Genomic DNA, 15,797 nt, shown 5'->3' with positions numbered 1-15,797 from the left:
TAGGGCTTATACTTCCCTTAGGGTAAGACTGTAATTTTAGTTGATTATTATACTATTAACCTTGCAAGTGTTTAACTTTACCTTCTTAATTTATCTGTACTGTTCCTCAAGCTTGGTGTTTGGCATTCTCTGGTACTATTTCACAGGCCGACACAGGTCAAGCCCAGAAAAGGGATTTTGACGAAGGAAAAATCTATTTCTGGGCAACGACCTGTGTCGCCCTGTGAAACCCCACCCTGTAGTTAGATTATCCTCACCCAGCTTACCCCAAGCTTGGAGGCTATCTTCAGGAATGACGTCTCAGGCGTCGGAGGCGCTCACGGTAGTAGTAGACCGGGAGCTGTAGCACGGCTCCTCCGTAGTTCGGGGTTTTGTCGAAGGAAGAAGCTAAATGGCAAGGGACCTCTGGTAGTGATTCCACTCGCTCCTTACTATACCGACCATTCTATAAGAGTGAGCGAGCCATTTATCTTGACATTATATTGTTTCTTTTTTCTCTAGGATGAATAGCAATATTTATTCTTCAGAAATAGTATCACAGGAACCATTTCACAGGGCGACACAGGTCGTTGCCCAGAAATAGATTTTTCCTTCGTCAAAATCCCTTTATTTTTTGTTATATTCTACATGAAGTTGCACACATTTTCATATATAAAACTCTATGAAACACCTATTATGAAACGGAGCAAATATTACGAGAATGCGACGTACGCATTTCGGAGATTTGCGGAGGAGAATCCGTGCGCGGAAGGAAGGAAAGTTTTTTAAAAATTCACCATAAATCTAAATATTGTTCTAGACACTTCAAATTTGTTTCAAAATGAAGATAACTGACTGAATATTACTAGACTGTAAGAGTTTTAGCTTACAATTGCGTTTTTTTACCATTTCAGTAGAGTCAAAGTTGACTGAACGTGGTTTTTTTCTATTTATCGTGATTTATATGCATATATTTTGAAAATGAGAAAAGCTACAACCTTCAATTATTTTTTTTTTATTCTAATTGAAATTGTGCACATTTTCATATATAAAACTTTATGTAACAGCTAATTTAAAACGGTGCAAACATTGCGACAATCGCTCGAAAAAATTTCAGATTTTTTTTCGGAAGAGTTACCGCGCGGACGTAAGGAAAATGTTTTTTTTTTTCACAAATTCACCATAAATTGAAATATTGTGCTAGAGACTTCCAATTTGTTGCAAAATGAAGGTAATGATTGAATATTACTAGAATATAAGAGTTTTAGCTTACAATTGCATTTTTCGACCATTTCGGTAGAGTCAAAGTTGACCGAAGGTTGAAATTTTGGCACTTATCGTTATTTATATGAAAATATTTCAAAACTGATAGAAGCTACAACCATGGGTTGTTTTAAGTTGTATTGTGCATGAAATTGCGCACATTTCCATATATAAAACTTTATGTAACGGCTAATTTAAAATGGTGCAAACATTACGACAATCGCACGAAAAAATTTATGATTTTTTTGGATGAGTTACAACGCGGACGAAAGGAAAAAGTTTTTTTCATAAATTCACCATAAATCGAAATATTGTGCTAGAGACTTCCAATTTGTTGCAAAATGAAGGTAAATGATTGAATATTACTAGAATATAAGAGTTTTAGCTTACAATTGCATTTTTCAACCATTTCGGTAAAGTCAAAAAGTTGACCGAAGGTTGAAATTTTGGCACTTATCGTTATTTATATGAAAATATTTCAAAACTGATAAAAACTACAATCATGAGTATTTTTTTGTTGTATTCTACATGAAATTGCACACATTTTCATATATAAAACTCCATGTAACAGCTAATTTAAAATGGTGCAAAAATTATGTCAAAGTGACGAAATAATTTCTGAGATGTGTCACTGATACTTTTTAGTGCGATAAGAAAGAAATTTCGCGCTTTGCGCGCCTGCGTACGATTGGTAAACAAAACAACGCCTTGATCCGTGAGCTCCCAGCATCCCCCAAGGCGCATAATTCAAAAGTTTTCGCCTGGTAGGCCTATAAGTATTTTTCCGCGCATTTTTAAAAAAAACTTTTTTTTATCGACGTACCAAACGTCCAATCGGCACCCGACAGACAATTTATGTCGACATTTAATATGTCCAATCGGCGTTAAAGGGTTAATGGTGATTTTCCCTCATCATCAAGCCCATCAGAACAGAATACCCCCAATAACCAGGAACTGCCTGTATTTACCAAATAAAGAAGAAAGGTTGATGTTTCTTTGTATTTTTTCAGAAATAAAATATCTTCATTACATTTTGTTTTCTTGATTTTCCAAAATGGGGTACTAATTACCCCAAGACAGTGGTAGTGTGACTCACAAATCATGAAAGTGTTTGTAAGGGCTTGTGATGCCATGTAACCTAGCAGGGACAACCATTTCTTTGGCTGGAAAAGTTGTGAAGGGCAGAAATTCTAGTAGGTATCCAAAAGCATTCTAAGGTAAACAAGGTAAAAAAGGTTCTGAGTTGGTATTAAATTTAATTTTTGCACATTTACCAATACTATTCCCAACATATTTGTCAATCTTAAAAGATTATCTTTTGCCCTCAGCTCCCCTCTAAACTGGACGAGCAAATCATCTAAGTAGAAAAGCATCCAAATGTCTACCAGGTAAGCTCACTTTCACAACTATGATAGGACTCGTAAAAACTTCAGAAGCTGAGCTCAGGCCAAAACACATCACCTGAAACCAGTACACTTTGCCCTGAAAAACAAAACATTAGATATTTGGTACATAGAAGTATGCATACATCATGTCTACTGATACCATCCAATCTACTTGCTGAATTGCTGCTAAAACTGAACTGGCAGACTCCAGTGAACAGAGTCAGGCAAATGCAATGGTTCAATTTGGAGACATCCAGTACCAGTCTCCATCCTCCCAAGGCTTTTGGTACCAGAACAGATGATTGTAGAACCACGGCCACCTATAGAGGCCTGGCCTCTGAACTTAATAAGATGACCTAACTCACAATGGTGGGCGATCATCCACAGCCTCGTCACTGAGATGAATCAGCATGAATCAGTGTTTGCAAGTTACATTTTTGTCCCAGAGATGTGTGGGAGGTTTTGCACTTTGATGAAAAGAGTGGAAAGAAGATTACTGCATGACTTTCAAAACCCCAACTCCGTTATGATGCTGTTCTATCGCTTATACCTAATTTTCCATCTTACCTTTCATCTACCTCAATGTAATGCAAGAGAATCACCAGAATGCAAGAAGGCAAGGCTTGAGGAAAAGTTTAGCAAGCTGCATCGGTGATATAAATGAATGGGAAATGATACTGAATAATCTTAGAAACACAGATGTAGAACAAATTTCGAAATATCTAGTACGTAGTAGAAATCTTGTTTTGTAGCTAGTCATTTCTTTACTAACTGCCATAATTGACAAAAATTTTAAATATTTCTCAGCAATTAAGTTTGAATGTGAGCAGCTGCAGCCGGTGACTTAAAAAATTATAATATTCCTCAGAATTCACAGTTTTTTCACCTCTTTTGTACAGCTGTTCCCCTCAAGGTTACAGAGTTCTGAGAGAGAGCGTGGTTATATTATTTTCCCAAGTTTTTCCAACAGTTAATAGTTTTATTTCCTAAAGATTTCAGTCCTTACCTTGGGCAGCATGATGAAAACTTTCATGCATACATCAAACAGAAGTTCAGATCTTTTCCAGATGATGACAAAACTGTGGATCTATTGATACATAAATTTCACTTAAAGGCTTACATAGATTATAAAGGTGGTAATATTGTAGGTTCAGCATTTGAAAGTAGTGATGCAGCAACCAGCAGCATTCGTTTTCATGTTGAATAACATTAGATCAACATTTAAAGACTCACTGGCCCATGGTAGGAATGAAGGGGAATAAAAAGAAAGCTGCAAACTTTAACTTCCAATGCCTGCTAATTTATTTTTTTCAACAATGGTATTTTTACAATCATGATTATTTTTATTATTTTCATTACTTTCTTCTGTAATAACACTATGATTTAATTTCCTTTTGTACTTTTTTTTTGCTGAATAAATGTCCTGTAATATAGAAACCAATTCCCTATCCCTGTTTTGATTACCACAGATATTGCAAAACTTCAAACATTTCACAGACAAAATGCTATTAACAATAAGGAAGTTATTGAAGAATAGAAAGACAATGATAATAAGACAACTTAACCTTGGTATTTCCTTGATCATATGGGAAACAAACAGTAGTGATTACCATGGTCGAGGTTGCACATAGCTGCGGTTATGGACTCAAGCTGCCTACGTCACAATCCAGTGACCAGGCCTCCTCTGTAGGTGACAATGGTAAAACCCCAGCAATGAGTCCTCAACAATTTCAACTGCTCATTTTATCCAAAGAGAGTCTAGCTCCTTCTGCAGGATTTAGGGCTTCTCCTCGTTGTGGAGATAAGAGGGAAACTCCAAAGGAAAACTAGCTAGAGGAGGATGGGAAAGAAAGGGAATGTTGTATCCCTCCTACAGGGGACTGAGGACTTGATGCATCATTTCTTAACAGGAACTGGATTTTTCTAGGACACTGATTGTCCTCCCTGAAAACCAAGAAGGGCTGGCTTGTGGGCACCAATGACTTGCCCATTTGCCTGGGGGAACCTTGCAATTTGGCATTGACTGTGGAAGCAGCTACTGCTGTGGTTGTATATACATAAATGTTTGAGAGCAAAGCAACAAAGATCTGGTTTCCACTTTCTAAGCCTCTTCCACTATCATACCTAGTGCTGAGGCTCCAGTAAAAAATATAAGGAGCGATGAGAGTCAACATCAGCCTTCCGAGTCAAAGAGACAGAGGGAGCCAAAAAGGAACACAACTGACAACTGCATTAGTAAAGGCAAGCACGGATTTCCAAGATAGTCTGAAACTTCTCCATCTAAACAGAACTAATTATCCACCAAATAATTTCCCAGGGGTTGTTTCTCTCGATAAAGAGCAGAATCGATCTCTCTCACAATTTCATCTTAGGCTGCTACGGCCATTTTTAATGAAGACAATACCTACATAATGTGGAAAGCCAAGCGAGCAAAAAACTCTCTCCAAAGGAGTTAATACAATCTTACCTGTTGGAGTCTCTAATGGAAGACAAGAGTTAACCCAGCAACTGCCTGGTATCATAAGCCATTGTTCTCCTCTTTCTCATAAAGAGGGGAAGAAAAGAGTAAGAACTTTTACAGGAAACTTTCTGATGTAGCAACTTAGCCATTGTGTCAAATCTGTTCATTGACAACTTAGCCAGTTTTGGGGACAGAAGGGGACCTGCCCTATCAATAAGTTTCTGAATAGTTAATGATACTACCAGCTCTCTATCTGCCCTATCAATAAGTCTCTGATTAGTTAATGATACTACCAGCTCTCTATCAGCATCGGTGTCAATTTTGTGAGCCTCGGGCTCATTAAGGGAAAGCCTCAACTCATTAAGGGAAAACCTTGGGAAGCAGAGGTGGCAGCATCAGAACACCCTGCTCACTGAGATGAAAGGAGTTTCGATTCCTCGAAAAAGGACTTAAATTTGGCAGAAAAACCTGTTCCATATCAAAGGAATGGTTGGCGCCACTTTGTACATGGTGCCTGGTACCAAAGAATCACCTGTACAGGAAACAAAATCTTCTTGAACATTCACACCACCCAGCACTGACACTGAGGTAGCAGGAGGCAAAACCAAAATTGCCAAAGGAGCCTCCATCAAAAAAACCTGCTCGGCTACTGAGACAGTGGCAATCAAAGAAGAGGGATCTGCTTGTCTAACAGGTGAATACACTAAACCTCAGTGCTCCAAAGGCGACCAAGAGCACCTAAAAAAAAAGACTCAAAAATACTTCAAATCCTGCTTCAATGACTGGGAAGCAGCCTAAGGCATCAGCAATGCCAAACAGTTGAAGAAAATGCCTAGAATGCTCATGAGTAGCCTGAATTGACAAACAAGGGGATCAAGACCGGAAGTGTGATGCCTATTGAGAATGGGGACTACAATGAGGTGTTCGTGCCTTACACATAACCAATGGCAACAATGAAACAGAATGAAGCAAACAACAGAAGCTCCTACTTCTGTGATCTGTGCGAGAAACTAGCACTGACTTACAAGGCAATAAAAGTTGATGAGAACGCCTGAGAAACAAAAGAGAATGTGGAGAACAAATGCACTTATACACCCAATCGCAGCTACTTACATGCCCAATCGCAGCAAGTGCCTGCTGTCATGCAAGTGTTTGATGTCAGGGCAAACGCTTATCGTAAGGAGAATGCCTCCGAGAGAATACCAAATCATCTTGCAAGGGATAACTACTGGAAGAAACCAGATAGGGATTGCCAGGAGTACATGGCCTCCAGAAAGGCCTAGGGGATACATTATCAGATAATAAGTGAGTGCGCTTACCCTTACCTAGCATATCTATCTTCTGACTATGCAAACTTTGCTTGATCTTGCCATGCTTATCTTTCAGTGACCAAGTGACAAACTGTACGTGACACAACAGGTTGGCCAGAAGAAAAAGACAGTGAACACAAACTGCTTCCACTCCTAGACATGCTCCACTTCCCACAGTACTACTAGCTCAGTACTACCTCTAACAGTAGAAGGAGTGTCACAGGGCATGGCAAAGGGAAGGCTGACAGGGAGGGAAGGCATTGGCACTTCCTCTGCTGTAAGAGAAAGCCTAAAAAAGGACCACTAAAATGGTCTGGTGAATCAGCAAGCCTTGAGGAAGTTACCTCCATATACTTTTCAAACGTAGCCCATACACTAGCTACATCAGCTTCTAATGTGCCAAACCTCATATCCTGAGCAATATGGGGAGCTTAGTAGAAAAACAAGGAAAGCAGGAAGAGCTGCTATCAGAAAGGTTGTGAAAAGATAAATAACACTTACTCCTAATCTCACTTCCTGTCCTAGAGTTAGAAGAATCGTTTTTCAGTCTTTTACTATTCTTATCTCACATTTCCTTATACTTTAAATAAATATTCATCATTTCATCTGACCAACCAATGCATTGATCACAGCGATCGTTGAAAAAGCAATCCTTGTTCCTACATTTAACACATTCATTGGGACCATTACAAACAGAAAAGTAAAGCTGGATACTGCACCCTCTTACCTTAAAGACTTGAAACTACTTTTCTTTCTCCTCTTTGGATGATATCCTATATGTTATGACAAAAAAAAAATCAAACCAAATTCATAAAAAATCTACATAACTATCAACATCAGAGAAAAAACTGAATGGAAAACTATAGACATTCAAACCATCCAAAAGGGATGGGTGAACAAACATTTTATATCAAAAGGTCCTATAAATGTTCTACTTTTCACACACTATCATCGTCCAGCCTAATGCAGGAATAAAGCCATCATAATAGAGAGGTAAAGTTCCTTTAAAAAATTAGCTTTATATGCTTTAATGGACACATGACCAGATTAGATTCTCTCTTGTTTGGGAAATTTTACAATCTTACCTCAAATAATAACTCTGAAGTATTGACATCATAAACCAGGAGTGTACTATGTTCATCTACTACAGCTAACTTTTTCCTTGAAGCACTGAGATCGAGACAACGTATGGCTGCCGGAATTTTCAACAATGGAACAGGAAATGCATTGTCCAGAAAAATCTTCAAAACCTGAAATCATTAAACATATTAAAGAAAAGCATTGCATTAACAGTGTATATAACATAAAAAATAATGAGTTCCAAATACTTCACAAGAATTCTGTCATCCTAAGGTGGAGTACTGAGAATAGGTTACATTTTGCTAGGAAATATGATACAGTTATGTTCAAATTAACCGTACTATTAAAAATTAGGAACCATTATTCAAAAAGGTACTGAAATATCCATTTTGGATTTTGAATATTATCAACTAAAACTAAATTTGAAAACAGAATTTGCAATTTCATGAAGGTCCATACTGCCACTAAAGAGCAACATAGGCTTTCCAGTACAAGTAAGATGCTTTAAAAAGGAAAATAAAGAGAAAAGAAGAGAAGACACTCCTTGAAATTATCATGCAAAGCTTTTTATGTTAAACTGTACAGAACATTACATCCTTCCTTTCACTTTATTTACAAGATGGCCATTCATGACCTGAATTGCCAATGTTGCTCCCTGGTAGTACAATAATGCAGTTATGAAACAAGTGTGACTCATCTGACTTCACTGTGACATGACCAAATATACTGTGGTCATGACAGTAGATGAACAGCTCGTTTTTGCGTGTTTCTCACAAAATAATATCTTAAAAATCAAATTTAAATAGCATTATAAGGTATAAATAAGATTCAATCCTTTAGGGGGCCAGCCGGTACCCCTATACTATATGGGGGGTATAGGGTGAAAAACACAGTTATGATAAAATTCATGGCGCTTCATATGGCAATGGAGAATGTATATACAAAATATTTTGTCACAATTCCTCTTACTTTCGTAGTTACAGGGTAATTACTACAAATAACTCAAAGCCAAAAACATTGAATCGTACAAGAAAATGCAATATATCTCCTGTTATCATAAATTTTTATAATTACTGTCAAACAAATTTTGAGCAATGGCATCTGTAGAGATTCTAGGAATTGCAAGAAGGGAAGTTAACAAGTTACCACCCTTCAGTGCCAGCAGAAATATGATAGAGGGTACAAGTGTGAGTTTCACCTCTGACATTCGCTCACTTTTACATCTGTTTTCTTTTTTCTTTTTTTGGCAAGAATTTCCTCATGCCAAAGAGGAAAACACAAGGAACACATCTTGCTAACATATCAGCAATATTAGCGTAGTTAGTGGAGAGAGAGAGAGAGAGAGAGAGAGGGCGCCAAAGGAAGGAGCGTCCCATCTTTCCTGACGCAAGGTGCCCAAATCTACAGTCTTTGAGCAAAGGGATCTTCATTTATGATAAATAACAGTTTTGGTTTATTAATAGTACCCATAAATGGATATAAAATTCATAATCATCATGATTTAATAACACTCTTTGTAAAAAGAGAGTACATGTTCAAGTCTCACCTCAGGCATTCGCTTGCTATTACGTACATCTGTGGCATGAGGTGGGACTATGTGTAAAAGGACCTCAGGTTTGTATAGTTAGGAAAAATGCAATTTTGGACAAATTGTCATTTGTTCCGACACGGCATACAAACCTTCGGTCCTTTTACAATAGGAAGACTCACTTCTTGGTGGGAGGAATCTGAGTCTTTTGTGAACAGACTGGTGTTCGCCCCAACCTTGGAAGTCTCCCCTGGTCGTAAGAGCGAGGGAGGGATCCAAGGCCTCTGTCCGATTGATCGGGGTGTGCACCGCAGGATCAATGGTCAGACCTCTGGACCGAGTACTAAGAGAGAGGCAAGCGTATCTCTTCGTACCAGCAATGTAAGAACTTGTTCCTGTACAGGAGCAAATATAAAGTCATGGGTTTGACTCTTGTAGGCATCCACTTGCCCCCCCTTGTAGGAGGAAGTGGTGGATATTGTGCTCCTATCCCTAGTGAAAGGGATAGGATGGGGCTCTGTCATATAGCTCACCTGCATCTCGTCCTCATCCAGCGTAGTGACGACCGTGGCCCTCTGCCCACAGGTAGAGGAGGAGGAAAAGATGGGAAGAGGGAGCCAGTCACTCACTCACTCACACATCCATCCACACAGTCACACTACACCAAGGACTTTACCCTGGGCGATGCTGTTTCAGCCTGCGAGGGTCTGGGTTAGCTACACAACTTGTTGAGCAGCCACCACGGGTCCCAAAAGGGCCCAAAGGTATCCAAAAGGTATCCGAAGGACCTGTGGGCAATATCCCCGAAGGTGAAGGAGGTGAAGGTAGTCTGGTTAGAACCAGACACCTGCCTTCAGGACCTGCGCCACGGAGAAGTTCTTACGAAACGCCAACGAGGGGCCAATACTTCTGACTTCGTGAGCTCTCGGACGGGACGTACGGATGTCGTCACTACCATCAGCCTCATACGCCCTCCTGATGACCTCACGCAGCCAGAATGAAAGAGTGTTCTTGGATACTTCTTTCTTGGTTACCCCGGTGCTAACGAAGAGGCGTCGACACTCAGGCCTGAGGTGTCGAGTTTTCTTCAGATAGCGCCGTAGCGCCCTCACAGGACAAAGCAGCATCTCATCCGCATCATTATCGGTGAAGTCCATTAGGGAGGGAATCGTGAAAGACTCGAAACCTGTCGTCAGGGACCGACGGTTTCTGAGTCTTCGCAACGAAGTTCGGGACGAAATCGAGCGTCACAGATCCCCATCCCCTGGAGTGTCGTACATCATAGGAAAGACCATGAAGTTCCCCACTCTCTTCGCCGATGCCAGGGCCAGCAAGAAGAGGGTCTTGAGGGTCAGATCCCTGTCTGACGACTCTCGGAGTGGCTCGAAGGGTGTTCGAGTCAAACTCCTAAGGACGAGAGTCACATCCCACGCAGGGGGCCTGAGTTCCCTGGGTGGGCAAGACCTTTCGAAGCTCCTCATAAGCAAGGAGATCTCGAACGAGTTCGAGATGTCCAATCCCCTCAGTTTCAGGACGAGAGCCAGAGCGGCTCTGTATCCTTTGACTGTGGGGACTGAGAGGAGCTTCTCTCGGCGAAGAAACACGAGGAAATCCGCTACCTGCTGAAGAGTGGCTCTGAGAGGAGATAGAACCCCGTCTACGACACCAAACCACAGAAGACGGCCCTCTTCCCCTGGTACACAGCTGCAGAGGACTGACGGACGTTTCCAGCCATCTCTGTTGCTGCGCTACGAGAAAAGCAGCCTCGTTCGTTAAGCAAGAGTGGTGGATAACAGCCAGCCGTGAAGTCGTAGGGACTGGACTGCTTGGTAGGGTAACCGCTCGACGTATGGGCTGGGCGGAGAAGTTGTGCAAGGGGGAATCTCTCTCGGTTCTCCTGCGGCCAGTTTGGGAGCCACCAGGATCATCCTGAGATTCGGGGTGACCAGTGCTCGACTGATCACCTTTGCGAATCAGGCTGAACGGGGGAGGAAAGGATAGGCGAAGAGGCTGTCCCACGGGTGTTGAAGAGCGTCCTCTGGCAGCTGCCCATGGGTCCGGCACGGCATGAGAAGAAAACCTGAAGCTTTTCTGTTGTGCCGGGTGGCGAACAGATCCACGACTGGTCCCCCCACAGGTCGAAGAGCCTTTCCGCACGTCCTGGTGTAGAGACCACTCGGTCCCTATCACCTGATCCCGACGGCTGAGCGTGTCTGCTACTACATTCCTCTTCCCTGGAATGTAGCTGCCGACAGCTCTATTGAGTGTGCCTCGGACTCCCACTCGTGCACCTGCCGAGTCAACTGGTACAACAGGAGAGACACTAGGCCCCCCTGTTTGTTGACGTAGGCCACTACCGTGGTGTTGTCGCACATCAACACCACTGAGTGTCCCATCAAGCGGTCCTGGAACTCTTGGAGAGCGAGAAAACGCTGCCTTGAGTTCCAGTACATTGATGTGAAGGTGCTTGTCGTTCTCGTCCCACACTCCTGAAGTCATGCAACTCCTCCAGGTGTACGCCCCATCACCCTCGGTCGATGCGTCTGAGACAGCTGCATGTCCGGGGGGGGAGTGCGCAGAGGCACTCTTCTTAACGAGGTTCCTGTCGTCCAGCCACCAGGCTAGGTCCTGCCTCACCTCCGGTGTCAGTGACACTGGAAAGCTTGGGGGATCCGTCGCCTGTGACCAACTCTCCTTTAGTCTCCACTGAAGAGACCGCAGGTGAAGACGCCCGTGAGGGACTAACTTCTCGAGCGACGACAGGTGTCCGATCACGACTTGCCATCGCTGAGCTACCTGTTCCTGCCGAGACAGGAACTGGTTGGCTGCCTCCCTGAATCTGCTGATCCGCGAGTCTGCGGGGAAGACTCGCCCTGCTACCGTGTCGATCAGCATACCCAGGTACAGGCGGTCCCCGGGTTACGACGGTTCCGGCTTACGACGTTCCGAGGTTACGACGCTTTTTCTTAAATATTCAATGGAAAATCCGTCCTGGGTTACGACGCTTGTTCCGAGGTACGACGCTGACGTTCTTCCGACGCTCCGAGTTAACGACGCTTTTAAAAAAAAAAACGCATGCTATGATAAAAATCCTTTATAGTTAGCACAGTATATAATAAAAATATGTTTTTGGTTACATTACAACAAAAATTTTGAGGTTATGATGATTTTTGACACTTTTTTTTTTTCGTATTTTTTGAATTTTTTTAGTGACGCCGCATATGCGGAACTAGTTTGCGGCGAATGAAGAATACACTAGCTTAGGGATGCGCAGTTTAAAACAGTCCAAACAAAAAGCGCAAATATAATGAAAAATCATTGCTTGTTTCCAGTACATAATTAAAAAAACTAAGTTTCTGGTTAGATTACAACACAAATTCCAAGGTTACGACGTTTTGTTATGCTTTTTAACGATACCTCATATGAGGGCCCCAGAACCAGAAAGTCGTATATGCCACTTCCACGGATTTGGAGTTATGCATACTGGTAGATTTGACAACCTTTTCTCTGTGTATTTGAGGCATTTCTAGGCCATTCCACCATTTACATACGGTCGAAATTCCTACTGGGACAGTCGGGATTATCGATTTTAGCTACAGGAAAGAACATGACTTCGAGCGGTGCTGGCAGCCGCTCGGACGCTTCATGAGGACCAGATAGACGCATATCACTAGCGCTGATTAAGCCAATGAGAGCGCGCGTCACTTTGGCGGGTAGCGAATTCTAGGCCAATGAGCGTTTTTCCCCATAAGGCGCGTGTAAGCATCGACCAATCACCGCGCAGCTTACAATCTCCCGCCAATGTTTACATCTCACTTCAGTGATCATAGCGGAAGATTTAATTTACGATTATCCGTTGTGTTGTGCTGTTATTTGGTCTAAATTACTCTTTATTTGAGTACATTATGTCTTCCTCTGGCAGTGATAGTGAGCATAGTGATGTCGTGCAACATTTTTTTCATTATTAGAATAGTAATAATAGTCGTAGTACTTGTAGTAGTAGTAGTAGTAGTGGATGAGGGTCACAGCTGGTAGCGATGTTTGGAGCTAACAGACTGCAATCTGATCGAGTTAAGTCCCCTTCACATTGCAGCTTCTATTAAAGGATGGGGGTCCCTAGTAGTAGTAGTAGTAGTAAAAAAAAATATTATGATAATATTATTATTGTGTATTATTGATGGTTAAACATCATAGTGATTCAAGGTTATCATCGTCAACATCATTATTAAAACCATCATAATATTATTTCTATCATTATTTTTTTTTTTTTTTTTTTTGGGGGGGTTTTTTTTTTTTTTTTTTTTTTTTGCTTTATCACAGTCCTCCAATTCGACTGGGTGGTATTTATAGTGTGGGGTTCCGGGTTGCATCCTGCCTCCTTAGGAGTCCATCACTTTTCTTACTAGTGTGCCGTTTCTAGGATCACACTCTTCTGCATGAGGCCCGGAGCTACTTCAGCCTCTAGTTTTTCCAGATTCCTTTTCAGGGATCTTGGGATCGTGCCTAGTGCTCCTATGATTATGGGTACGATTTCCACTGGCATATCCCATATCCTTCTTATTTCTATTTTCAGATCTTGATACTTATCCATTTTTTCCCTCTCTTTCTCTTCAAAACTCTGGTGTCCCATGGTATTGCGACATCAATGAGTGATACTTTCTTCTGACTTTGTCAATCAACGTCACGTCTGGTCTGTCTGTTTGCACGTATCCCTATCCAGTTCTGACACCATAGTCCCAGAGGATCTTTGCCTGATCGTTTTCTATCACTCCTTCAGTTGGTGCTCGTACCCACTTATTACTGCAAGGTAGCTGATGTTTCTTGCACAGGCTCCAGTGGGGGCTTTTTGCCACTGAATCATGCCTCTTTTTGTACTGGTTCTGTGCAAGTGCGGGCATTCACTTGCTATGTGGTTTATGGTTTCATTTTTCGTATTGCACTTCCTACATATGGGAGAGATGTTATTTCCGTCTATCATACTTTGAACATATCTGGTTCTTAGGGCCTGATCTTGTGCCGCTGTTATCATTCCTTCAGTTTCCTTCTTTAGCTCTCCCCTCTGTAGCCATTGCCAATTGTCATCGCTGGCTAGTTCTTTAGTCTGTCTCATGTATTGTCCGTGCATTGGTTTGTTGTGCCAGTCCTCTGTTCTTTCTGTCTTTCTCCTGTCTCTGTATATTTCTGGGTCTTCGTCTACTTTTTATTAGTCCTTCTTCCATGCACTCTTTAGCCACTCGTCTTCACTGGTTTTCAGATATTGCCCCAGTGCTCTGTTTTCGATGTTTGACGCAGTCCTCTATACTTAGTAGTCCCTCTCCCTCCTTCCTTTCGTGTTATGTATATCTGTCCGTATTTGCTCTTGGGTGTAGTGCTTTGTGTATTGTCATTTGTTTCCTGGTTTTCTGATCTATGCTGCGGAGTTCTGCCTTCGTCCTCCATTCCACTATTCCTGCGCTATCATTATTATTATTATCATTATTATTATTATTATTATCATTATTATTATGACAATAGTATTACTATTCTATTATAGTATTTTCTTGTGATTGATTATAAGTATCTGATGTATTATGATGATGAAAGGTTATCATCATCAGTGTCATTATTAGTACTAATATTATTGTACTATCATCATTATTATTATTACTATTATTATCATCATTATCATTATTATTATTATTATTATTAATTCCCATTGTTATTATTATTACTATTATTATTATCATTATTATCATTAGCAATACTCGGTTTCTTATCACAAAAATGTATCGTCTTTTCAGCACACTATTATTACTTATCAATATTATTATTAATAGTATTATTATCATTATTATTACCAGTATTATTACTATTACTCTTATTAATATCATCATCATTATTACAGCAATATGATAACACTTTATTATCGTTTAACACATTCAATTATGGTTTAAGTGCTTGTTATGACTCAAATATTTAAAAAAAATGTGAGTTTGGCAGACATTTTGAATGCTAGCGCGCAAGCGCACCCAACAATTTTTTTAAATTTTCACAAATTTTCAACAAAAAACTTATAAAGAGTATAGCTTTCATATGAAACTAAGTTTAAATCGATATCTTTCTTAGAAGCAGAGTAATGAATGATAAACTTTGAGGCCAATTTACTCATTTTTTAAAAAGTGGCATATACGACTCTCTGGTTCTGAGGCCCTCATATGCAGAACTAGTTTTTGAGCGGAGGTGCATATATTAATTAACGCTATTAAACTGTATGGTAAATTGACCGAACGACGACCTCGGTACGGTCGAGGACGCCAAGCGTAACAATACGAAACAAAGGAAGCACTTCAATCGCGTGTCTGCCTGAAGTTCAGTCGTTGTGTGCTAAGACGTTGCTGAAATTCCTTGCCATTTTCGCAAATTTACAATGGCTCCTAAACGCCAAAGTACTTCCTCCGATGATAGTTCATCCAAGAAGAGGAAGGTCATCACGATGGAGGTCAAATATGACGTGGTAAAGCGTTCGGAGAAGGGAGAAACTAACACCGAAATAGGCCGTTCTGTAGGCTTGAGCAGGACCACGGTGGTAACCATTGTGAAGGACAAGGAACGTATTCTGAAGCATGTTAAGGATGCTGCACCGATGAAGTCAACGGGTGATAAACGAGAAGCAACGTAGCCAGAGCATTGTTGAAATGGAGAAATTGCTCATGATCTGGCTGGAGGACCAGAAACCAGCGACGTCCTTTGTTCCGGTGAGCTTAAGTGTGATCCAGGAGAAGGCTAGAGCGCTGCATGAGGCGTAGTGAAAA

The 15,797-nt window shown here is 41.1% G+C and overlaps 1 protein-coding gene across 1 annotated transcript in view; it reads right to left on the bottom strand.

Annotated features, from left to right (window-relative positions):
* Positions 1-15,797, bottom strand: part of LOC135215640 (intraflagellar transport protein 122 homolog) — a gene marked incomplete in the record, with an annotated part of 235,267 nt that overhangs the window by 90,324 nt on the left and 129,146 nt on the right. The window contains 1 exon segment of the mRNA XM_064250562.1: positions 7,484-7,648. Within this exon segment, the coding sequence (XP_064106632.1) occupies positions 7,484-7,648 (165 nt within the window).

Source organism: Macrobrachium nipponense, chromosome 5, assembly GCF_015104395.2.
Source record: "Macrobrachium nipponense isolate FS-2020 chromosome 5, ASM1510439v2, whole genome shotgun sequence".
NCBI lineage: Eukaryota > Metazoa > Arthropoda > Malacostraca > Decapoda > Palaemonidae > Macrobrachium > Macrobrachium nipponense.
Note: the sequence above shows the minus strand (reverse complement) of the source record. Positions and strands in the feature narration are given on the sequence as shown.